The sequence below is a fragment of the Manis pentadactyla genome, chromosome 11, assembly GCF_030020395.1.
Source record: "Manis pentadactyla isolate mManPen7 chromosome 11, mManPen7.hap1, whole genome shotgun sequence".
In the NCBI taxonomy this organism is placed as follows: Eukaryota; Metazoa; Chordata; class Mammalia; order Pholidota; family Manidae; genus Manis; species Manis pentadactyla.
In genome coordinates, this window is record NC_080029.1 from 92,567,798 (window position 1) to 92,594,213 (window position 26,416).

At 47.6% G+C, this 26,416-nt stretch overlaps 1 protein-coding gene across 1 annotated transcript; it reads right to left on the reverse strand.

The window, feature by feature from the left end:
- Positions 1 to 241: 241 nt before the first annotated feature.
- TGM5 (transglutaminase 5) lies at positions 242 to 25,128 on the reverse strand. Its single transcript, XM_036923669.2, has 13 exons — positions 24,956 to 25,128; positions 22,349 to 22,528; positions 21,974 to 22,219; positions 20,537 to 20,655; positions 17,925 to 18,053; positions 17,207 to 17,384; positions 7,064 to 7,202; positions 6,355 to 6,458; positions 6,015 to 6,254; positions 2,835 to 3,200; positions 2,270 to 2,430; positions 980 to 1,113; positions 242 to 789 (listed from the first exon to the last, which is right to left on the reverse strand). Exons 1-13 carry the CDS (start codon positions 24,963 to 24,965, stop codon positions 636 to 638), a joined length of 2,160 nt encoding a protein of 719 aa, XP_036779564.1. The 5' UTR covers positions 24,966 to 25,128; the 3' UTR covers positions 242 to 635.
- Between the last annotated feature and the right edge of the window lie 1,288 nt (positions 25,129 to 26,416).

Below are 26,416 nucleotides of genomic sequence, written 5' to 3' on the forward strand. Positions count from 1 at the left end.
TGTTTATCGTCTGTGTCTCCTTGCCCACCTCCTAGAGTGGAAGCTCCAAAGGGGCAGGGACTGTGCCTTGTCTACTGCCTTATCTTCTACACTGGGAACAGTGCCTGGCACATACTAGGCACTCTAAATATTGAACAAGTGAACGGGCTCAGACCCTGAAAAATAGGGCACTCTCCCAGTGTCCAGGGAACAGAGAGGAGCTGCTCTAGGGAAGGTGATGATTATATGGAAACAAAGGAGATGAGAACAAGGACTGAAGTTTATTGTGACTTCTGTCCAACAAGGACTGAATACTAGAACATTAGCCATTGCAATGATAAAATGACAGTGAGCTGCTCATCCCATCTTCTTTTCTTGACATCTGGATGGCAGTTAAGTCATAGCCAAGTCCAATCAGTGTCCTCAGACCTCTGTGCCATCTCACACTTCTGGGTGTGTGAGTCCCTGGGCTCTGAACAGAGTCCTGGGGAGCTGTGTAAATGGTCCAGGGGATTATTCATCACTGGTGTCCTCTGCTGCTCACGTCAGATCCCTGCAAAGCCTCTGTTGTGGTGGGGGAATGGCATAGCTTGCATTTGAACTTGATCCTTTTCCTGAAGCTTAAAATCTATGCACCAAGCTCATTGTCCCAGAATTTATAACCTAAAGTGTACATAGACATTCTTGTAACCCTTGATGTCCTTAAACTTGTTGCTCCTCAGATTAGCTTGGATCTGCCTTTGGCCACTCTTGAAGGGGATAGTCTCCAGAACAATGCTGGCCCTGTGCTGGGGTTTGAGGAGTCCAATGCTGCAGCAGAGAAAGGAGATCGTCAGAAAACCGTAGGCAGTATGATAACCCCAAAGCCTTTTTCCACACAGCAGCCAGGTCTCTTCTTTTTTTGGAGTTCTCATTGCCTGGCCTGGGAGCCCATGTCCAGAGAGACATACATGCTAACCCCGGGATAAGAGGAGCGAAGGCAAGCACTCCCAGCACTCACAGGACTCTCTGCTGTTTCCTGAAGAGACCGCTTCCTTCCACAGTCAGCACGCAGTCCGCGACCTGCTCCGAGAGGGGGTTTGAGAAGAGCACCTGTATGGAGAGTGGCTGGTTCACAATGGCTGCTCCTAAAACCTAAACAGAAACCCAGAGGAGAGGAAGGGGCAGAGAATTAGTTTCACTCCCCAATTAACTACGCAATTCACTGTTGCAGAGATCTGTTTTCTGAGGAGCTGGGCTTTCATGGCCTGTGTTTTTCCAATTATGGTTTCAAACCAACTTAATGGGTTGGCATTAACATTTTGAAAAATGAAATAGAAGAGAAGACATCACACAAGGTATTGTTATGTGAAACTTTTGCCTTCTTTATATATGCATGGATGTTTGAAAGAAATATTTTACATCACTGAACCCCACATATGGAAAAAAGTCTGATGAACTGGGAGTCTCCTGTGATGCTCCCTCTGCTGCAAGGATTTCATCCAAGGGTGAAATGACCAAGAGCTCCCAAAGGACTTTCATGCATAATTTGAGTGGCTAGAATCTTCCTTGGCAGCTTCTTATGGTGATTCTACTCCATCCCTTCCCTCCCTCTCGTAGTAACTGTCTTGTTCCCTTCCACACCAATGTGTGAGAGAAGAGCAGTGGATCATTTAGGGCTGCAGAGAGAAGAAAGCAGCTTCAGGAAACCTGGAGGCACCTCCTGAAGTAGACTCCAGGGGCCGGGCCTGCAGATGCACCCACCACAGGGCACTGCGCGCTCACTTGGCAGAGTCCAGAAGGCCAGGTGCCCTCGGGGAGACCACACAGGAAGGAAGGGCCCTGTGAGGCCTTCCAGCTCAGAGGACCACAGCATGTCAGAGCAGGAGGTGGCCTTGGAGGCCAGCTAGACTACTGCTCTCATGTGACAGTTCAAGAAGCAGAGGCCAAGGGGTATGGCCAAGATGCACAGCCAGGAATCGGCAAATCCATCCTGAGCTGACCTTCAGGCAGTGCTTTCCCCCCAACTCAGGTCCCTCTCATTTCAGTTGACATTTCCTCATGTTGACTCTGGGGAAGGCCAACAGGGGGAGGTGGCACAATGGAGGGAGTTCTCCCCAACAGCCCCATCGCACCTACACAAGCTTCATCCACAAGGCCTTTAATGGTGCAAGAGGAAGGAGCCCTCACCCATTGTTTTCAGATAACTTTATGCTCCTGGTAAGAAGGCAGAGGAAAGAAAGAGCTGCACCACCACCCCCCCAGCTGAATCCCATGGAGCCCACAGGCCACTTGCTGGGCTCTTGCCTACATTAATCATGATGCCCGGATAGGTTAAGGTGATGATCTTGTTCACCAGTATCTTCTCAGGACTGTTTTTCTCTTCACCCAGGGCACTGATGCGGATCACCTTGTCCGTCGACAGATATTGGCTGTACTGGGAATAAGGAATTTTGCAGGGATAGGTCTTTGCTAAGGAGAGAACACAAGGGTGAGTGAGAGTCGCTGGGGAAATCAGCTGGGCCTGGGTTAGGTCCAGCACCCCCTTCTCTGGGGGGTGTGGGAGGCATCATGTACTGAGCCCTGGTGGAGTAGGTGCTAGGTTTCCAGATGGAAACACTGAGGTTAAGCAAGGCAAATGGCTTGTCCAAGGTCATTCTGCTTGTAAGATGAGGCTCTAACCAACATCTGGAGGACCCCAAAGCTCAGGCTTTCCTTGCTAAGCCAGGCTACTTGCCTTGAGGTAGTGAAGGAAGGGGAGGAGTAGGAGGGAGAGGGAAGGAGAGGAGTGAGGAGGGGCAATGTGTATTGGAGGGGACAGTAGGAAGACAGGAGTCACAGGTGTCTGCCCCTATGCCCACGCCCAGAGCCCATACCTTCTTCAGGAGAGAGTGTGATGAAGGCTGTGTCCTGCCAGAATGGGGGCAGGGGGCTGCCATCATGCAGCAGGGACTGGGCACTCAGGTTCACTTTGAGGTCCTTGAACTGTGCTGACATGTTGAGGGCCAGCAGGGAAAACCTTATGTCCTGGCCCATGTTGGGTGGGTCAAGCAGCTGGAATTTCAGGGAGACCTGGACAACATCACTGGGCCGACGGGAAGGCGCGCCCAGGCTCCAAGGCTCATTGCTGCCCACCGGCATCGACCCAGGAGGTTGTGAGACTGCTTGGCCGGGGCCCTGGGACCTTCCAAACTTCAGCTTATGCAGAGCCTTCAGAAACACCTGCCTTTCCTGGGGGGAACCTAGGAGGGCAGAAACAACACCAAGTGTGGGCCAGGCTGACCCAGCAACACTGCCCAATCACAAACACTCCCTATCAGTCAACCGATTCTACATATCAGACTCTGCTGACATCGTCACATTAACCATGAGAGAGATGGATCGTCATTACTAAGTAAGCATGTAGGAGCGCCTGTGTGAATGCGGTGTCACGACCAACATGGGTGGTGAGTGCCAGTGGAGACGCGGGAGGGCCCTCTGGACCTTTCCTTGGGTGCCACAAAGCACTACTTTATTTATTTATTTATTTATTTATAAGTTTTTTGTTTTGTTTTTTACCTTTTGATTCCCTTTACCCATTTTTCCCCCACCCTCACTCCCCTGACAACCCCACCCTGACCCCAGCCCCTGACAACCACTAATCTATTCTCTGTATCTATGACCTTGGGGTTTGGGGGATTTTTTAAAGATTCTACATATAAGAGAGATCATGCTATTTGTCTTTGTCTGACTTATTTCAGTTAGCATAATGCCCTCCAGGTTCATCCATGTTGTAAATGGCAAGAGTTCATTCTTTTTTATGACTAATATTCTACTATTTATATATACCACAATTTCTTATCCATTCATCCATTGAGGTCACAGGTTGTTTCCATGTCTTCACTATTGTAAATAATGCTGGAATAAACATGGGGATGCACATAGCTCTTGAGTTAGTGTTGTCATTTTCTTTGGGTAAATATCCAGAAGTGGAATTGCTGAATAATATGGTGGTTCTATTTTTAATTTTTTGAGGAACCTCCATACTATTTTCCATAGTAGCTGCACCAATCTACATTCCCACCAACAATGCAAAAAAATTCCCTTTTCTCCACATCCTCTCCATCAGCAATAATGATACTATTGTTAGCATTCTTATTCCATATACAGATGCAGCAACTGGGGCTCAGGGAGGCCATGTCACTTGCCCAGGTCACACAAACTTCAAGGGGCAGAATCCAAATGTAAATCAAATCTGCATGACTTGAAAATCTATGCTCATGAGCACTAGACTCTATCTTGTCTTCCCCACAGGAAAGACGAAGGCCCACAGATGCAGAGGAATAAGCCTCCTAAATATCACAAGGCACGGTGTGATTTCTGTTCCAGAGCCACTTATTGGTCAGGTGTAGACTAATTCCTGGAAATCAAGAAACTGAGAAGCCACAGTGAAAAAAAGGAAATTCAGGCAAGCTGCGTTCACAGAGCACCTGGCTTCAGTCCTGGGGAAGCACTGTGGCCAAGATATGCAGGAATACACATCCTGACTTCCCTAGTTATGCCAGCAGCTGCCTTCACTGGGCACTTACTCTCCCAGGGACTAGCCCTGACCCTTCACTGCACTCCCAAAGCCTTCCCAGGCAGAGGTCCCCTTATTCTTGGTCTGAGGCTTTCTCTGCTACCAGAGCTGACTCAGTCCATTCATGGGGCAGGCTGAAAGTGCCAGGGAATTTACACACCAAAGAGCAGCCCCCAACCCCTGACCAACAGAAGTTGGTAAATATATAGCTCAGCCCCTTGCCTCTTGGGTGAGATAAATCTGCAGTGTATTCACTTTATGCTGAATCCCTAATAGGGTTGCTAGATGTAGAAAATAAAAACACAGAGCTGTTCAAATTGACTTTCAGATTAACAAGTTGTTTGGAATACGTTAGACTTACATTATTCATCCTGTATTTTCCCTGGCAACCCCACTGGCGGAGCTCCCCTGCCGGGCTAAGCTCCAGCTGCCCATGGTGCTAACAGGCTTGCTGAGGCTCCCTGCACTGGCCTCCTCCCCAGCCTGGTCTCACTTACTCACTCGCCTTCCTTCCAGTAGTTCCTGGATGGCTTCCAAGATAACCACTTGTACTTGAATCCTTGCCTCAGGATCTGTTCTGGGCAACACAACCAAGATAACCCAAGTGGGTGGAAGTGGAAGGGGTGATGGACAGTATGCTGGGCTGGGTTCAGTGCTTGCCTATTGCTGTGCAACCCCTTCCTAGGCTTCGATTCTGGAGCTTCTCTGTGTGGGCCATATACACAAATCACAGGCACCCACTCACCAGCACTTGCAGCCATTGCTCAGGTACCCCCCACCACCAGCCCTACACGTTCCTGAGTCACTTCTGCTCAGATCCTGCTCTCACCCTCCTCCTGACTCTCATAGACTGGATAGTTTTGCTTGGCTCTGTGGTAGCTGGTCTTTCTCAATTTCCAGGAATCAGTCCACATGTAACTACTAATCCACAAAGCTGCCCTTTTGCCCCTGCTGACTTGGGTGAGAAGCCCATGCCTTACCCAAGAGTTTTTTCCACCTCTCAGTACCACTGTCTATAGAGGGTGGGCACAGGAGTGAACTTTTGGCCTTATGTTAATCTCATCACTGGCTGGTGGTCTGTCCTGTCCTCCAAACGCTCAAACACAGCCAACTAAACAATAAGTTAAATAAAATTAATTGAATTAACTAATAGGAGAGAGTTTACTAAATCCCCTGCCATCTTCAGCAGGAGGCTGATTTTCAGGAAGGCAGGACCGAGGAATTCATATACTATTGGTGGGATGCCCACCAGTGGCCCTGCAATCAACAAGAACATCTTGTGGTGGGCACTTGCTGGCTTCTGGGGTGGAGGAGTGCTGGGCATGAGAGGTGAGGCAGTGGTCTCTCATCTGGGACTTAAAACTGAAGGGCTCAGGAGGCAGTGACCTGGGTGCCACCCTGTAGACACAGTCTGGCTCCCCAGAGGGCTGCCCCAGCTGGCTGGGAGGCCCTGGGGCAGGCAGAAGGTGCTCACAAGACTGGACTGACTTGGTCCTACCTTCTCTGTACTTGTAGTTCTCCGTGATGTCATCCCTCTCGTTGCTCAGGATGCCCTTGGTGCTAATAAAATTGCCAACAGAACTTGTGTTCTGGTGAAGGATCTGCTCCTTCCCTCCATAGACAAGCCAAGACATGCAGTCGGCATTCACCATGGAAAAGGCAAAGGCCGTGTCGTAGTTCAGATCCACCTCTCCCTCTCTGATGGCTCTAACGGAGGCAGGGCCGCAGCAGTACAGGCCTGAAGGGGAACAGAAGAGCCACCGTGGGCCGCTGCTGCAGGCGCGGGCAGGGCGGGGGTGTCTGTGGGGGTGGGTGCCGCCTTTCTCCTGGAGCCTCACCGTTGCTTGTCTCCTGAGGCGTGGCGTCCAGCACCTGCCAGCCTCCGTATCCGGGAGGGAGGTCGTTTCGGGCCATCCAGCATTCATTCCAGACATGGAAATTCCTGAGGGAGAAGCCAGAGCAATTAATGTCAGATGAAGGTAAGTGAGAGTTTGTAGTGCTTGTGTACTTTCCGGACGAGGAGTGGATGGACTGCTGGGTAGAAGGACAGCTCACCACAGGCCTTCAAATGTCTGTGGGTGAATAGTGTCGGCTCTTCCTCCTGTGAGCCTCAGCTTGTCCAGGAAAGACCTTTCCTCTGTCTGTGAAGAGAGTGGAGGCTTCCAGAGCCAACAGAAGTTAAAAAACCTTCAGAAGGATACCTGTGACCCCTTCTGAGTGAGCTGTAGCCGCACAGAGCAGTCCCGGTCTGTGCGTCTGCAGGCGAGACTTCAGGCTGTCCTGCAGGCAGAGCCACGGGCTGAGTATTAACTGGAGGTGGTGACAAAGGGGAAAACCCCACCCAGGCAAGGAGTTCCTGTGATGTGAGGAGTCTGAACTCACAACCATCGTTTTTATGTTCAGCTGTGTCCCAGCATTGGGGTAGGAGCCCTGGGGCTGGTGAAAGTCAGAGGTCATGGGGGCACTGCAGACTCGTGGGCACAGTCCTGCCCTATTCCCTGCTAAGTGGGGTCTGCCCTAGAAAGAGATTGAGAGGTTGTCTCTCACCAGACGGTGTCCTTCTTCTTATTCTCCAAAATCCTGCCTGTGCTGTCATAATACTCATCTATGATCAGGTTCCCGTCGGTGTCGTGGCCAGAGTCAAAGTTGGTGATCACGCGTGTGGGGATCCCCAGGCACCTCATCACTGCAGAAAGGGCAGAAAAATCTCCTATGCTGTGGATTCAGGAATGCTATAGAGTCCTGGACCGAGCACCCTGAACCAGGGAAATCACTCATCTGGTACCTGCAGGACCAGCAAGGAGCTGTTTGAGGGTCTGCGGTACTAGGTCTATGATGTTACCAAACTCCCTCCCCACCTTCCTGAGCTTCTCACTCTGCGGCTGATGGACGAGACTCCATGCAAAGGTTAGGCTATTGGTTGCTTAGACAAGCACTGCCGAGGCCAACAGAAAGTCCAGCAAGTCATGGGGGCTCTTGATTGTGCCCACATCTCCTCTAAGACTCAGTCTCAATTCTCTCCTGGCCACAAATCTCCATCTTCACACCAAATAGCTAGAAATTTTTCCTTCCTGTGGTAAGGACTGCTGACTGAGATCATCAGATTCTTAGGCAAGGAGTTCTGTGGCTTGGATTCCCCCTTTTCTTGGGTGTATTGTCTTGGAAGCTTCTCAAGGAAAGCACTATAGATCAAGGCAGAAAGGGGAGGAAACTGTGTAACCAAAGCTTGAAAAGTGACCTTCTACCTGGTAGAGAGATTCTGGAAAGGAGGGAGAATGTTGTCTTTACTCCATTCCCTTTGCCGGCCCACTTCCCTTTGTCTCCTGCGGTATTTCCCCCGTTCCGCACTCAGTAAGTACAGCAAGCCTCTGCCCATCCCACCATTGATGGCCTGGGGATTGCAGCCCCCTCAAGTTCAGCACTGGCAGACCACCCAATTCAATAATAATAATAATAATAATAATAATAATAATAGTGTCTATTAGCCAGGCTTGTTGTTACATACATTATCCTCAGGACAGCTCTATACTGAAGCTGCTGTTATTATCTGCATTTTAAAGACAAAGGAACAACCAGGAAAAGTTTGCTTCTTTGACAAGTCACAGAGCTAGGGAGGGGCAGAGCTGTCACTCAGATCCTGGTTTCATGCTAAGCCTGCCCTCAGTTCTGAGCCCACCTGCCAGTACCATGCACACAGTTCAGCACTGCAGTATTTTCACCTTATACATCCTAAGCATTTTCCTGTGTTATCAAATATTTGCCAAAAGCAAGATTCCTTGTGATGGTTAATTTTGGATATTTAGTTTTTCCCTGTTGCAAATAATGTTGAAATGAACATCTTTGTAGATCAATCTTTTTCTTCCCCTTGGGAGAGTTTCCAAGAGGTAAAATGACTGAGTCAAAATATACAGCGATTGATTTCTAAGGGCTCTTCACACAGTTCTTGTACTGTCATTTCCAAAATATGCATAATTTTTAAAACACTTCTTTATATTAAACACTGAACTGTTTACAGATTTTAGTTCAGGCTCCTTCTTATACTTTGGCACAAAGCCTCTCCAGGCCAGAAGGGAACACACCCCTAGTTGGGGGAGAAAAGCCCGGAAGGGAGCCTGGAGCCCGCCTTGGAGCGGCAGGTCTGCAGAGGACCAAGGAGTGGGGGCAGGGAGTGAGCAGATCTGACACGTGAGCTGTAGGTGGAGGTGACCCAGGACAGCCTCAGAGGAGGTGATGAGGTTGGAAAAGCGGCCACTGAAAGAACATGAGACAGGAATGAGGTAAGAGCATTCAAGTGACTCAGAGGCATGGTGTGGGCACATTTATGCTAAGATCATTGCCAGGAGGGTGGATAACACTTAATTCAAAAATAAGAGAATGTGCCAAGGAGGGGCGGGCAGGGAGACGGAGAGCAGGCCTCCCTCTTCATCTGATGGCATCACGAATGGCCACTTGAACTGTCTGTGGTGATGACGACTCTTGTTCAACATGGCTAGATGAGCACTTTGCCAGTGGAAGACAGGTCCCTAGTCTCACGGCACTCAGCACTTCTAATAGATGTGCCTCGTGGCTTGTAATGATTTGTTTATGAGTCCTCTGGAGGGCAGGGATTGTCAGGTAATCGTCTTTATCATTACACTGCCCTTAACAATACAGGGCCTGAGCTATTTTGCAGATACTTAGTACCTCTTTGCCGAATGGATGATGGATGTCATAAATATGCTGCCTATCCCACTGATTTCCCACGTCAGCACAGCACTGTTTTGATGGCTGTGAGCTGCACTTGACTGTCAGTCCAGCATAAGCTTTGAGTGGTCATGGATTCACACTGATCCAGCCTCTTATCTCATCATGGCTGTGGGAGGACTGGGGTGGGGAACAGCAGCCTGCCACAGGGAAGCAATACAGGGGCAAGAGTGGTTTCTTATATAGGGAGTGAGATCAAGGCTTCAGCTTCAGTATCCTACTAGGGAGTTAATAGCACTCAGATATGCACATCGTGTTCTTACATGTTTCCAGGATCTTGCTCCCTCTGTCCTGCTTGCTCTGTCCTTCGACAAAGAGCTTATCCTGTCCTGTGGCTTCATCTCCCACTTTTGTGCCCAGGACTTCTGAATCTGAATCTTGAGGCTGTGTGGAGACCTTGCTGTCAGTAAACATCCCCACTAAACTTCCTGGTTGTCAGTCCTCCCAGTCTTCCTTGCCAGTCGGCGACATCACCATCATAGGTGCCAGCATGGCACCAAGCACTATCCAGGCATGATCGCAGTCAGTTTTCGCTACAGCCCTGTAGTTTGCCCGACTTCAAAGAGGAGGAACCTGAAGCTTAGAGAGGGTGGTGTCACGTGGCAGCAAGGAGAGCCAGGCAGGGTTCTCTGATCTCAAACCACCCTCACTGCAAATTCACTAGACATCCCAGCAATACCTTGCTCTCAATGCACCTTCCTCCATGAAGCTCTCTCTGACTATCCATGCCACACTAATCTCCCTTCTCAGGCTCTCACCTAATCCTATCACCTACACCACACATTTTATCCCTGGACAAAGCTCTCTGTCATCTCATATGTTAACCTTCTTGTCAGCCAAATTACAAATCCCCCTCGAATAGGGTTCATACCAGAAACTCTTCTTGAATTTGTTCATTCTTAGCATCGTGTTGGGCACAAAGTAGATGCTCATTAAATTCATATTGAAGAGCATTGTCTTAAGCCTGCAAACAAGGTTTTTGCAGACTATCAGTCCTGAAGCCTCACAGTCTGACACGAGTTCCAGGTGACTCTTTCATTGATAATTTTCTGGGAGCTGAGTCCCTTGTAAAAGAAAAACCGTAAGGGGCATGCATGTCTGTGTATGTGTGCACACATGTGCATGCTCCTGTGATGGTACTTGGAAAAGGTGGACAAGATCTAAGAGCCAGGAAAGGACTGTAGAGCTCCCAAAGTATAGTGCACCAGACCACACTCCCAGTGTGTGTTACAGTGTCTCTTCACTCAGCCATTCAGGACTCACTCAGTGACAAGTGACAAGCCCCTGTGATGAACCAGACAGGGTTAGATGGACACACAAAAATGAAAGACATTCCTGCCCTCAAGGAGTGCAGCTTCACTTCTCACTGGTGGTGGACACCATCCTGATGCTGTATTAAAACATGGAGTCTATTTCAGGACTGGCCATGAAGGTTTCTCACCTGTTCTTCTCCCTGCCTTGCCTCCCCACCTCCCCATGTGGAAACATGGCTCCAATTTTATAAGTCAGTGGAAAGTTAGAGTTCAGCATATCAAAATTAATTCAATTTGCTGTGCTGCCACACTTCCATGGCTTATACTAAAGAATACAGTGAAAGCTCCAGCTAATAGAGTCAAGTGATTGCATTTATATGTGATGATTTTTAGCATCTTTTAATTTCTCCTTGGGTATATTAGGCTTCCAAATGGTAAAAGTTCCACTTCCTGCTCCCTCTCCCATGCTTTTAATTGCCCCTTGTAACCAAAATGGCTATATTGCCTTGGTTTTTCAGATATGCCATCCCTAGTTCATTTCTGAACTGTTCTCTCTTGCCTTCAATGACAATGAAACCTAAAATTGCTCTAAAAAATAAGGTCTATTAAAAAATATTACCAGGCACATAGAGAAGCAGGAAAATATGAGCCATAATGAGGAAAAATGTTAATCAACAGGACTAGATCCAGAAATGTCTGGAAAATTAGCTGATAAGGACCTGAAAACAGCTATTTTAAATATTATAAATATGCTCCAGAGGAAACAAAGGAAAACATGAACATAATAAGAGAAATAGAAGATAGAAAAACAACCCAAAGGCACTTCTAAAGATGAAAAATACACTATAAAAAACAGAAAACCTACTGGATAAAATATTGCACAAAGATAACAATTTACTTTTCTGTGAGAACACATTCAATTACAATGCTACATACTAAATACATCAAAATGTTTCCCTAACACACAGGGAGGTGAACGGGAATGGGTTATGAGACAAAAGAGAGCAAAAATTAATTAATTAGTTAATTAAATTTTTTAAAGAGGGGCTTAAAGCAGACCTGTTATGAGAAATGCCATGAAATAAGGAATATGATTAATTTAACATGAAACACTCCAAAGAACAAAGGAAGGAAATAAAGTAAAAAGTGGTAGAGATGATGGGGAACTGAAGTTTGGGGGTGGCTAGAAATACCTTTTGAGCAGGACCCAGCCAGACCTCTGGACCCCAAGGGGCAGAGATTAAAACAGTATTAGACTACAATAGCTAGCACGTGAGTAAAGCTAACCATGTGCCAGGCATTTTTCAAAGTTCTGGTCATATATTAACCTATAACCCTGCAAGGGGACATTTCATACAATCCTTGATGTCTCATAAGTCAAAGGAGAATAACAGTAGATTTGTGTTTAAGTCAAAGGCTGAGACAAAATAATGCCCCAGGGCCTTGGCTGAGGTTCCTTCTTTGAGAGCTAAGGGCTCAGTAAAAACAATGAGGACAAGAATTATTATACTGAAATGAAGATAAAGAGGTGCTTTATAGAAGTTACTACACAACTGAGTGAGAAGAAATCTTATGTGACACTAGCTCAGGGGTGTTCAAAAGTTGCTAGCAGAGGGCCCTCCATGCAAGGCAGAGCATAAGCAGGGATCCAATCTGTAAGAGACACACATGTGGGGTCATTTGGGGTGAAGAGAGGAGAGCCCAGCCCCAAGCATTCAGTGTCATCTCCCAGGCCACTTCCTGCCTGCCTTCCCACCTGGGCCCAGGGCCCTACATCAGAGAGGAAGGGACCAGGCCTGCCCAAGTCATTGCTGCCCCCACCCTCACCCCATGCAGTTACGGGCAGGAACAGATCAGGCACATTCCCAGGATGCCTAGCCTTTTTTAAAAAAACAACTTTATTGAGATATAATTCACATACCATAAAACTCACCCTTTTAATGTGTACAGTTCAGTAGTTTCTAGTATATTCACAGGTTTTCCTATAATCTTCACTATCCAATCCAGCACATTTCATCACCTCAAAAAGAAACCCCATGCCCACTAGTAGTCACTTCCATTCTCCCCTCCCCCGAGCCCCAGGCAACCACTGATCTCTTTGTCTCTATGAATTTGCCTATTCTGGGCATTTCCTATATATGGAATCAGACAGTAGGTGGCTGTGGGGAGAATTTTAAGGGAACAGAACATCACTGTCCTCCATGCTCCCTTGTTACAGAGCAGGCGTCCAGGCTACTTCACAGACCTCAGCGGAGGGCTGAGGGGCCGGACCGCGTCACAGGGAGTAGACCGCAGGACCGGAAAAGCCTGCTGACAGAGCTGTGGGGCCTCCGATTCTGAGCACAGGGAGGTCAGGCCAGGGGTTTCTCTGAAATTCCTAAAGTAATAGCCAACTACATGGATGTCAAAGAAACTGCCCATCCAAAAAAAATGTAATTGTGTCTTTGATGCACACAAAGTCTCCTTTTTGTGATTTTTCTGTAGGAAGTTGAAGTCAGTATGTTGACATTAAAAAGGGCAATACTCCCTGTATGGCCCCGGAAGATGACTGGTTAGCCAGAGACGGGTAAGATTCCTCAAGGGAGGAACAACCTAAGACAGGCACAGTCGCAGGGGGGCCATCAGGTGAGAAATTGGGGATCAACAGAGGTGAGGCTTAGAACCTCACCCCCCCTGTTTTGAGAGAAATCTTCTGCATCCATGGATGTTTTGTTGCCCTTGTCTAGCTTGGATTAATACTTAGTCTATAGGCACAGACCTGATCATCTACATTTGCCCTTTTATAGCACTAAACTATGTTTTCTACCTTTATCTTGCATCTACCTACCACTTCACCATTTTATTAAAAAAAAAAAATAATAATAATAATAATAAGGGAGAAATGTGGGATTCACATATAAATCAAGTATAAAAATCAAACGAATATTCATATCTGACCTGACTGTTTATAGCTCATAATGCGTGATCAAAACCAAAAGTTTCTGTGATGACTGCCCTTGCACTGTTCACCATGTAAGAACTTATTCACTATGTAAGAATTTGTTCACCATGTAAGAACTTGTTAGTTATGCTTCAGAAGATTGGAGACTGTTGAGAATTAGGCTTGGGGTTGATTAATGATTGTGCATTGAGTCCCCTATACAGAATTTTATTGTTGTTAACAATCATTTGATCAATAAATATGAGAGATGCCCTCTCAAAAAAAAAAAAGGGCAATACTGAGAGGCTGAGCTGCAGAGGGGAGAGAATGTACTTCTGACTCAGACAAGAGTCACTTGGTCACTTTAAGCCTCATTTTTCTCATCTGCAAAATGACAGTGATGATACCTACTTTACAAGTGGTTGTAAGTAAGACAGAGCAGGGAAATGGGACAAGAGCCATGCCATTGTAAAATCTACTTAGGCTATGAAAAATGCCCAATTTATTGATTAAGTTAATCTATATGCTGTTCTTATTCTACTTCCAGCCCCTTAACCAATTAAGTAACTTTAATCCAGATGAAAGAGAGATCTCTGGAGTATAAATGAATCTACATGTGTAAAGAACGCCAAGATCCAGATCAACACAGTCACCCAAATAACCATATTCTTAAGACAAAACTGCAAAGGAATTATGAATCACTAGTTTATATGATGCCTTATGCTAACCCTTACCCAAAAGGCCCTATAAACCCCCAAACCCTAAACCCTTAAGTGTGCCTCTTCAAGGTCTCCCACACTCCTGAGTGTGTACTATCTTATCAAATAAATTTTCTTGTTGCATAAGCCTACTGTATTTGTTTCTGAACTCTTTTCTGTGATAAAGACAAGACCTCACTGACCTCCACCTTCCATGGAAAGTGTCTTTGTCACGTTGCCATTTCACTCAGATTTCTAGTCTTAACACAACCCTTTTCTCTGTTCCTATTTTATTTCAGACCAGTAGGGAAGTGGAAATTCTCAGAACATAAACTCACTCAATCCAATGATCTGCAGCTCCCCCAAATCCTAGGGTGGTAAGGATATAATTCCCACATGGTGCAATTTCAAGTGGACACTGGATGCCAGGAAACCCTGGTTTTAGGAGTTGGCAAGGGATCTGCCCTATGCCAACCAGGAGTTCAATGAGCTTCCCTTTCCTCCCTCTGTTCTTCCTTGCTCTCTGCTGCCTGCATGGCGGCTGACATTCACCTCTACTCTTTAATGAACTCCTGTCTTGCTGGCACTTGTTCTATGTGATCGAAAATTCTTTCCCAGTCAGAGTCAAGAGCCCCCACTGTCTGGGTTGAGGTTTGCCTGGTGTGCAGGGAGAGACTTCTCCAGATGCCATTACCCAGTAACATAAGGATTAGAAAGAGTGAAAGGACCCAGCATGTGACTGAAGCACAGGGGATGCTGGGTAAATGGCAGCTGCTAGCAATGTTCAGGTAGCTGTGTAGCCTGGTGGTCAGAGCCAGCCAGACCTGGACATGAGACTGGCTCTTACATCAATTTCCTCATCTGCAAAATGGAGATGATGCTAGAACCTACCTCATTGGAGGAATTAAATAAGGCAATCCTGTCAATACTAACTGAACACTCACTGTAGCCAGCATTATTTATTCTAAGCACTCTCCATGTATGAACTCACTCAGTCCTTTCAATAAGCCTATGAGGTAGGTACTATTCCTTTCCCTATCATACATCTAAGGAAACTGAAGCCAAGTGAAGTGACTTGCCTAAGGCTACTCTGCCAATTAATGGTAGTGCTGGTGTTTGAACCCCAGCAGTCAGTCTACCTCCAGAGCCCACATGCTTTCACCATTACTCCTGGCTATCAATGTTTCAGCACAGTGCCTGGTGCAAAGGAAGTCCCCAGGAAACATCCACTGTTGGAATTGTAAAATAGTCATCATTATAATTTTAAAAAGGCATGCTTTGGCAGCTGTGCTGGGTTAAGGAGTTTGATGAATCCTTAATGTATAATGGAGAAGAGGGAGGCTGGGTGTTACCCAGCTCTGTACCCAAGAGACTTGGAGCACATTGCCTAGCATAGAATAAGGACTCAGTAGGCACTGTTGGGTGAATGCAAGAGTTTTTCAAACAGATGTATTTATTAATATGCAACATGGCAGCCCTTTGGGGGAAGCCTGGTGCTGAATGAGCTGCAGTTGGATCAGCCACATTTGACCCACTTTGCCCAACCTTTTGCCCCCCAGGTCACTAAAGGGCCATGACTCTCATAAACTTTTTAAATGGTCTGCTCTCGTTGAATAATCTCCATTTACTGGCTCCAGGCCTCTCATCATGCAGTTCCAGAAAACCACACCCCAACCCCTGGCCATCTCCCTCTGCACACAGACTCCAGGCCCATTGGACTCTAGGCTTTTCCATGCTCAGCAAGTTTCCCTCTCTATTGTGCACAAGACTGACCCATTCTCTGCCTGCCAGTCTTGTGGTACTCCCTGGATGCTCCCTGAACTCAGACATCCCAGTTCACACAAATCTCCATGACTCTGGGTATCAAACCTGTTGAATTCCTGGTGTCTTATCTCTGGGCAATCAAAGCACCCAAGTCAAGACTGGGCTCTGCAGTTACAGAGAAAGAGTAGCTCAGGATTTGCTCCTCACCAGGTTGTGTGAAGTCTTCGGTGGGTGTTGAGAGAAACCTCCTTGCTTCTATCAAACTGCCCTTAGGCGGAGGCTTGGTGCTTGCTGCTCAGCAGCCTGGGGGGCCTCTAGGCTGCCTCCAGGCCCAGCACATGCATGCACATGGACTGCACCAGACTTTTTCTACACAGAAGGCCTGTGCCCACAATAAACACCATGCTGTAGGCAGATCTGGCCTCCCTGGGTTGGACTAGAGAATCCTGTGAGCAAAAGCCACACTTGGTCTCTTTCCCCAGCTAACAAGAATAACTTCCTGATCATGACCAAGTCAGGTATACAGATATGCATGCCAAGAGGCAGAGCCGGCTGAGGCATGGGGGGCAGGGCGAGGGGGAGGGCCAGGAGCAAGTTTGGCCTGGGTGAGGCAGAGGCTTCCTCCTGCTGCCTCCAGTGTGTGACTCATTTCCATGTTTCAGTTCTCTCAAGATTCACCACCCCTCTTCCTTCTGCTTGCTCCTTTTGCTACTCATAAACCAGCTTGCCTTCTTTTTTCCCATACATATTCTTTAACTTTCTTTCTACTAAGGTAGCATCTCTTCCTGCCTGAAAAGCTTATATCCCATTTTCCTCCATCCCCTCACTCCCTGGCCTGAGTCAGGCCATCAGGTCCACTAAACAAGTGACAACTGCAAATTCAAGGTCATTTAACTTTGCTACCATCCTGCTCTGGCCTCATGGCCCACACCAACACTCAGATGCACATTTTCTCCCGAGTGAACATATTTTCTGTGCTCAGGGCACTAATCAGTTTGTAGATATCTAATTATGTGTCTTCTCATTTCATTCCTATCTTAGACTGGACAATTTCCAGCCAAGCTCATAGGAATATTCCATTAGGTTGTCCAAGCTCAGAAGGAAGGGCTCCAGGTCCTGGGAGTGTGTGATGTCTACCTCAGAACCATCCTTGGAAATAAGCCCAGAAGCCTGAGATCAGTGAGGAGATGTTTTTGCTGGAAAGGGCTTCCTTTGTGGGAACCATGTGAGACTGAGTAAAGAATGGTTCAGAGCACTAAAACATGATCCACTACACCCTTTGGTCCTCCCGTGGGTGCCTGCCCCTCCCTACCTGTGCACATGATGGCCGCAAAGACCCAGCACTGCCCATAGCGCACCGGCTGGCAGCCTGTGGCATGCCACTGTTTCAGGATGGCCACACTGCCTGTCCACTCTGCAGGGTTGACACCGTCTGAGTAATTCTCACTCCAGTTTCCATTGAGCACCCCATTGTCATCATTGCTGTTGATCTGAAGAGAAACCACACATAGAAGCATTAGAAGCATATTCTTCCTCTACAAGATGGGATGTGCGGGCTGCCTTGCAAGGCCCATGGGCCTGAGACACAGAGGAGACATCTCGTTTTACCTGGGGAGTGGGTGAGGGTGGGAAGCCAGCTCTTCTGACTGGTTTACTACTGTTAAACACTTCATTATTCTGTTCCTACCCTCTCTCTTATCCCTGCCAGCTCCCCATACCCTGCACAGCTAGAGCTTGGCTCCGAGAGCTTTCAAAAATATTTCAGAACAAAACAAATTTAGAAACGACAAGACCAATTCCCAAACTAGAGCTACACTCAGTGTTCCCCAAAACATGCAATTTGGAATTAATAGAGGTGACAGCCCATGCCCAGCAATTTCAGAGATCAGGTGAGAAAACCTGTTGCCTACATTCTTTCATTAGTCACGCACAATGTCTTTGCCTGAAGGCCTCTGCCTCTCAACTCCTCACTCCCTCTTTGCAGGCCACCCCACTTCACCCTGGGTGGGCAGAGCCATACCCAGACTCACCATGGCAGACACCACTCTGCTGATGTACACGGGGCTTCCTCGCAGGGCACAGTCTGTGGCTGGGTCGAACTGGAAGTTCAGGCTCTTGTCTAGCAGCTCCAGGCAGATATCTATGATATTCTCTTCAAACTGCAGGAGAGATGCAGAAAGATGAGGTGCCCATGCTTGGCACATGTGGATATGGAAAGCAATTCATGACCCACCATGCCCAGCTTTCTGATGTAGTGTGTTTGTGGAGTAGAAATCCATCTGGGAGGTAATGTCTGTTAGCATAGCCATGAACTGCCTCCTGAGCAGGTGCAGAGTCCCAGAGCTCTGGGGCCACAGCTCACCTGGTTTATGTCCTGCAGTCAGATCCCTGGAGTGTTTCTGACTAGCTAAAAAGTTTGTTTCTGCTTCTTTGTCCCTCAGTTCCCACACTCCTGGAGCCCATGATATGTTCTTGCTAAAACCGTATTGTCTCATCTTCCACTGCTGAAGTGAGGGTGCCAATTTGCCATGGCACCTGTGACTCCGTGGGGCTCTGGGCTGACTAATAGCACGTGAGTTATGGAAGCTTTCCACCCAAGGCAGGCCGGCTCCTGGTCCCTCAGGCTTGGTGTAAATGTCACTTCCTCTGAAGTCTTCCCTGAGCCCAAGCTTGTTTAACATCACAGCCCTGGCTACGTCTCTTTACAAAAGACTCCGTTATCATGAGGTAGCCAAGGTCTCTCCTCCCTGCCTGAGTTTATGCTGTCTCTCTCTAGCTCTTCTTGCAGCTCTACATCCCAGGCCTGGCACAATGCCCAGCACACAGTAGGGACTCCATGCATCTTTCCTGAATGAGAATAAATAAATGCATTTATTCCCATGTAACACTGAGCAATAAACAGGGTTAGTGAGGCTTCTCTGATTCAGAGAAACTAGTGATTCAGAAATGCTGATTCAGTGAAACTGTCCCTGAGCTCACTGCTCTGCTTTACTAAAGTGGCCTGCAGAACAAAAGCTCTAACCTCCTCTACAAGATGGATAAAACATGTCCGCCCCACCCCTGCCCCCTCCCCTGCCAACCTGGCCTCCTTCTTCTTCTCCATCCTCACATCTTAATAACCCTGGCTCACCATTTTGGCACCACCAATGGCAGAATCTCTGCAGTGCCTGAAGCAGACCTAACTATTTCTCACCTTTGTATCTTTGCTCAAGCATCCCTCTGCCTGGGATATTTTCCCACCTTCTGTCACTTGGCTACCTCAGTTCAACATCTCTCCCAGGAAGCTTCCCCAACAGCCCCATGCCTGGCCACGTGCTCTCCCTCCAGACTCCCAGAACACCCTGTGCCTGTCTCCCAGTCTACATGCCCCACTGCATGAAAAGGGACCTGCGTGTGTGACTGAGTCCAAACTGCACTGCGCACTCAGGGACAGTGTTTCTTTCACTTTCTTATCTCTAGCACCTAGTACCTGACACTGAGCAGGCATTCAATTTAAGTTCACTCAGTCAGAAAGAGGGAGACAGGGCTCTGGGCTCAGTTCGCTGTTTCTCACATAAGTGAGAAATGGCAGCAAGCTCCTGTCCAGGGGCTCTCCAGGATCCCCATCTTCCCATGCTGAGTGGAGTTGGGGATGTGGGTTGGGGCCAGTTGAGGCTGCCATGTCTCACCTTGATTATAGCCACTCAGGGGGCCTAGGCTGGGCCTGAGGTCATGTGTGTTGGTTCTACATGGGGACGTCTAGGAGAAGAACCAGTGTCACACTGGTACAAGGCTCCACAAGGGCCCCAGGGTTTCCCAGCCAACACGCCTTCTGGGCAGCCGGGGCTGGTCCTCTCCTCGGACAGTGCTCTAGTGCTGGGGCTCAGGCTTGAGAACCCTTGTCCCTGGCCTTCCTGGAGCACCTGCTGTAGACTGTGTTCCATGTGGGAGGCAAGCTTTCAGTAAGGCAGGAGTTGCAGAGTATTGCAATTAATACAATGCTGTTTTTACAAATGAAATCACGTGTGTTTGAATACGTGTAGAAAACAAAATGTGGAGGATCATACACACCATGCTGATGGTGGTGCCAGAATGGCCTCGTGATCTAGGCACCATTTGCATCATGTTTCTTGGTGAAGATTTTTAAACAATCATATATTGCTTTTATAATGAAATCAAAACAAAGAGGCAATACTAATGGGGAGGGGCACACATCACTGTTCACAGCCCCTGAGATGTTCAGGGACACATTTTCCTAGATGACAGAATGGTCCTAGGGTCCACAGCCTGGAGTTGTGAGGGTGAAGTGAGAGAATTCAAATGGCCCCCATGGAAACAGTTTAACAACCAAAACCCCAGGCACCATCCTGGCTATCAGTGCTGCTGTCCTCACCCTCATGCTCAGCGGAATGACTGGGTGGGGACCCTTAGCTGTTCTTCCGCCTGAGATCCTGTTGTCCAAATCAGACATGATCAACAAAGAACCTCTTCCAACTTTCAGTGGGTGCTCCTCTGGTTCCTTGGGGTCACATGTCACATCTTCCTGGTGCCATTTAGTACCCATTTGTCAGGAGTTCTGGGTGAACCGGCCCACCCTGCTTCTTCTCCCCTCTCCCCATGAGCCCAGGGGTCAGGATGAGCCATGAGGAGGGCTGAGACTCGCCTGTCCATAGTTCCAGGGGCAAGGGCGGATCCAGTTCTTGTTCCCTTGGTAGATGAATCCATAGTCATTCACAACATACTCCTGCCTCTGGGGCTCGCTGTCCAAGTAGACAGAGTCCCCTAGGAATCAAAGTGGAAGGATGCAAAGCAGAAAAGTCATCTTGCTTGTCCTGCCTCAGTCTCATCCCCAGACATCACAGTCCCACAGAAACTAGGCTGTGTGAGGGCACTGGACGACACCAAGAGGGCAGGGGATAGTCTTGGAGAAACCCACCTTCTACCATGCCTCAACCCCAGCAGCAGGCTCAATAGGAGCATGAGGTAGAATAGGAAATATTTACCTTTGGTGGGATTTCTTGATTGCAAAGCACATTTACATCCTAGCCCCATTTTAAGATCGAAGAAACAGGCTCAGTGTGATAGGGAACATCCCAAATCATCCATAAGTACGGAGTGAAATTTGAACACAGCCCACAAGACACATTATTTGTTCTCAACTCTTCCTGCACCTCTTCCCACTGTCCCTCCTAGCTTGTCCTTCATTCCACCCACTCCACATCCCTGTGTGTATGTAACTACCTCTGCCCCTAGATGGATTTAGAGGACAGAGATTGTGAGACAAGTGGTTCTGAGATAAACCCTGTAGCTTTGTTTGTTTAAGACAAAAATTGAAAACAGCCAAAATGCCTATGAGTAGGGGGCTAATTAAAAACATTTGGTGCAACCAAACAGTGGGGTAATTGTAGCTGTTAAAAAGAATTATTTTAGGAAAATATGTCCAAAGTTGATGTTAAATGAAAAATGTTAGGGAATGCTATGTATTATATAATCCCATTTGGGTATGATTATATAATCACACGCACATATACATATATGCATAAATACATATTTGATTAAGCATGGAACATTTTTATAAGGCTACACAAGAAGATGTTAACAGGATTTCCTCTGAAGGATGGAACTTGGAAATTGGGATAAAGTTCTCCTTTTCACATGATGTTTTTCCTCCTGCCTCCCTCCCTCTCCCCCCCTCCCCTCCCTTCCCTTCCCTTTCCTTCCCTCCCTTCCTTTCTTTCATTCTCTCATTTGGTTTTCCCCTTACTTCATTCCACAAATATTCAATCAATGCATTAATTACTTTTTAATGAAAAACCTGGAGTTAACTTAAAAATGTAGATAAAGATGTTAGATGTTAACTGTGGTCAGACTTAATTGTAATGGTTCTCTTTTTAGGTAAAAATGACTTGGCTCATAATTTAAAAATTCAAAATAAGTAAATAAGCAAGTTCTCCCTACTATGCTTGTTGGTGTTTGGGAGTAGATGCTGAGTATATGGGATGGCTGGGGAACAGGGGTCTAGAAATCCTCGGGCCTAGCTCCCTGCGGCACTTATAAAGGGGCGGAGACAAGGGACCCCCACACAAGCACCCCACCTTACCTGGGCACCAGGGATTGAAGAGCAGGATGAACTCCCCAAGCTGGTAGGCAGTGACAGACCTCTGGAAGGAGTCGATGTGAATTTTCAAGAGGTACCGACCCACAGCTGCCGTGGGAGGGGCGTACAGACTCACCTCCAAGGAGGTGGCCCCATTGGCCTCCAGTGAAGCGATCCAGGGGCTGGGGCCGTGCCGCCCGGCCAGGCTGAACAGGGCCCGGGTCCCGCTGGCCAGGTCTGGGAGGGGTCCTGGGAGGAAAGCAGAGCTGAGGTCCTCTGGGGTGACCTCGCAACCCTCCAGAATCCCTCTCAGCGCGCGCGCGCACACACGCACACACGCACACGCACACACGCCGGTGAGCCAGCAGGGGTCCTCACCAGTCTCAGTCACGAAGATGATGTTGTCCCACTTGGGGTGGAAGCCCCGGTTCCTGAAGTACAGAGTGACGTAGAAGGGCTGGCCCCGGCGGACGAGGAGGCGGCCCACGCTGATCTCCTCCGTGTGGTGCCGCAGGTTGTTCCGGGAGCTCTGGAGGTCTACGAGGGCCACCTCCAGCCCTGTGATGGGGCGGCCGGGGCGGACCAAAGAGCAGGGTTGTGGAGCCTGGGCCAATCCTGTCTACCACTTACTGGTTGTACAAACTTGAGGAAAAACTTAGCTTCTCTGAGCCTCAGTTTCTAAGTTGGTAGATAGAAGCCATAAAACCAGCCTTACAGGGTTGGCGTGAGGATTAAGTGAGATCCCAGGTCTGCAAGTGCCTCCCTCATACTTCCTTCCTCACTTCCTCCCTGCGTCTCTGACCCTCCACCCCCTTCTCCCTTACACCCTCCTGGAGATGCAGGGTTTCCTACCTCTGTCCAACTACTTCCAGCTGCCTGGCCAAGTCTGATTGCTCCCTTCAGCCCAGCAAGCCTCCAGATTTACCCCAGCATCCACTTTCTTGGACTCAAGAAAACAGTTTCACTAGCCTCTGTAGCAGTCTCCAGATGTGAGAGCAAGTCTCTGGGTTAGATGCTATGTGTTTAGCAATTTGCTGGTTCTCTGACTGCAACTAATGCCATGTACCCAATGCCCTAGGAGCTGGGATGCTGAAGACAAAGAAAGGCCCACACTGGCCCACATAATAGCCTTCTGGAGCTCCTGCTAAAACACAGACTGAGCTCACTTCTCTCCAGGTGTGCCTCCCCCGGAAGGGCTCCATTTCTGACTTCTCCATGTTTGGCCATGGTCCTACCCTGATCCCCAGGCACCTGGGCTCACAACCTTTAAATCACAATTGGCTCACCATCTCCTTCTCAGCCTATACTGATTCATGTGTCATCGAGTCCCTTCACTCCTTCCATTAAAACGTCTTTGCTGTCCATCCGTCCTTTTTCACTTTTACATAACTCGGACCTCCCTCCTCACTTCACACCTAGTGAACATTTACAGGCTTGTCAGGTCTCCTGACTCCTGTGTCTCCACACCACCCACCCCTTAACACACCACCAAGCTTACCTTTCCTCAAGCCAGTTGGATCATGCCAATCTTTGCTTTAAATATTCTGAGATACCTTACAGCCCACCATGCAGAACGCACACTTCTTAACCTGACACGGGGACCCCCCATGCCTGGCTTTAACGTATAGTTGCATTCTCACTTCTTGCCACTCCTAGCATAGGCCCTCCCCTCCAGCCGATCTGTCCTGAGGCAATGGCAGCCCTACCTGTCTGTGTAGTGTGCTTAAATATTTTTGTAGTTACTGTTTTATTTGCCTGAATTTCACCATTATTTATAAACAATTGAGGGTAGAGACCTACCTATTTCATCTCAGCTATATCTAGATTTTAAGAAATATGAACCAGAGTGTTTGGCAAAATCCAACACCTTCTCATAATAAAAATACTCAACAAATTAATTATCTCTAAAAAGAGAAGGAAACATTCTCAACCTGATAAAGCTTATCTGAAAAACCCACAGCTAAAACCTACTTAATAGTGAAAGAGCAGATGCTTTCCCCCTAAGATCAGGAACAAGACAAGGGTGTCCACTTTCTCCCCATCTATTGAGCATTGAACCAGAGGTTCTAATCAGTACACATCAGAGATAAGGAAAATGGCCCCTCTTTACACATGACATGATTTTGAATATAGAAAATCACAACAAGTCCACACACAAAATTAGAACTAATAAATAAATGCCACAATGTTCTAGAATACAATAGAAATATACAAACATTAATTGTAGTTCTATAAACTTACAATAAATAATCTGAAATTAAAATTAAGGCTGGGATGGGGGATGGCCACACCGTAGCTTTATCTACAATTATTGCCTTATTTTACTAATTTACAACTATGTATTCATATATATCTTATGTAATTAAAAATTATAAAAATTTCAATACAAAAAATAGTAAATGAAGATGAGGCTGTTATATTTGTAGAGCTTTTACCTCATTCTTATAAATAGTTTGAACTATCATTTAATCTTCATAGCAGCTCTTTCTAGAGAGAAGGATTTGATATAGAGAAGAGTAATGCTGGGAAGATTAGCTGAGATGAGAAACAAAAGTGAGAGGAAGAAGAGAAGAAATGAAGATTCAGAGAATTTTCAAGCTGGAAAACAACTTCAAGATTGTCTGGTCCAACCCCCACTCATTTTTTCAGGCATAGGGGCTGGGAACTAGAGAAGTGACTTGCTCACTGTCAAAGGGTCAGCTAGTAGCAGAGATGGACGGGACTCCTGGCCCCGAGTCCCTGGCCCTCCTCCAGCCCACGGGGCTGTGCAAGCAGTCATGCTTCATGCAGTTGTTTACCTGCCAGCCTCTACCTTGTTTCCCGGTCTTTAGGCTGCCAACAAATCCTGAGGTGTCTGGGTTTCTGCTCTTTCTGTCCCAGCTCTTTATTTACTACTTTCTTCCTCCAAATCCACCCTTCCCTTGCCTTCCTGCAGTCTCTCTGTGTTCCTTTCTGAGCTCCAGCAGCCCCATGGGTCTCGCCTACCTTGCTCCATGATGGTGGCCTCCAGTTCCCGGACTGTTCCACGCAGAACAACTAGATGGCTGTGAACTTCAGGAAAGTGGTCCTGGAGTGCCTGCTTCCCCTTCCATCCCCAAGAAACACTGAAGGCAGGGCGGTTGCTGCACTGCCACCTGCTTACTGGGCAGATCACAACTGGTTTTCTCACTTGCCCTCAGGTTTTTCTTGGTAGTGTTGCTTGGCTGAGAGGAGGTGTGGAGGCCAAGGAACTGTCAGCACCTTGTACTATGTGGGCATTTGATAGCTCTTGGGCAATGGCACATTCCCTGGCAGGCGCTGCACTGTGGTGGTGGAGCCGGGTGGGAGACCTGAGCTGATGGGGCCTCTAGGGGAATGGAGCGGGGCTGAACCCTTGCAGGAGAGAGTAGCAGGGTCCCAAGACTATGGCTCACAACTGAGAGCCTCTTAAGCCTAGATGTCTGCTTAGCACCTGAGCCTCTCTTTTATCCTGAAAAGTCACTTTCTGGACATCAAATACAAACATAACCCATTCTGGATCACTCTTGGTATGGTTCTTTGGGTATTTATTTTTGGTGGAGGTATTGTGCTGATTGAGAACTTCCATGTCCAAAGCAAATTTCAAATAAAAGCCATAGAGAAAGAAAACTTGGGAAGATTCATGGTGGAGTTTTAGAAATAGGTGAGAGGATGGGAGCACCAATGAGTGACCTTGACTCTAGTAAGAAACGTACAAGCCCTTGGAGTTAGCACAAAGGGAGTAAAACAGATGGGAGAAGAGAGGTGGAAGGATGGGAACAGCTGCTTGTAGGGAGTGAGTGGGACGCTGGAAGCACCAGGTATCCACACCCCTGCTGCCTTTCCCTCCAGTGGGACACTTCTCCCTGCATCTCCCTGCTTGTTGGGTCTCTTAATCTTTCTCTTCAGAACCTCATTCTCCAGCAGCCATCCTCCCTCCTGTATTGTCAGCTCTGTCTGTCCCCAGTCAACTCTTATAGTGTTTGTATACATGCACATATATGATTCACTGCCTAACACATCTTCACCCACCTTCAATCCAAAATGGAACACCTCCCCTCTCCCCTTCCTCCTGCATTTCTTGTCTTGGTGAGTGAGGAGTGTCCATCCAATCACTCTGGGAGTCACCTGGGTACCACCTCACACTTTCCCGTCTCCCTAAACTCCCTTAGCTCATTAATTGTTGAGCCCTGTCCAGTCCAGCTCCTGATTATCTCCTACAACTGGTCCCTCCTGTCTGTGCCCTTGGCCCTACCTTCACTGAAGCTCCCCCACCCACTTGCCTGGACAACAACTGCTAAACAGCCTCCTAACCCATCCTTTTTCCAAATGAGTCACCAAAGTGATTTTTCAACCAAAGTGCCAATTCAGCCAGGTTACTTCCTGCGTAAGGTCCAACTGAGGGTAAAGTCCAAACTTTTTGACATCACCCCCAAAGCCCTTCATTTT

Excerpts from the sequence above, each read along its gene's own strand:
- TGM5 (XM_036923669.2), bottom strand. Across the intron at positions 6,255-6,354 it reads GCCTCAGGAGACAAGCAACG|GCCTGTACTGCTGCGGCCCT; the intron begins GTGAGGCTCCAG and ends GTTCCCCTTCAG. Across the intron at positions 790-979 it reads AGGAAACAGCAGAGAGTCCT|CATTGGACTCCTCAAACCCC; the intron begins GTGAGTGCTGGG and ends TCTCTGCTGCAG.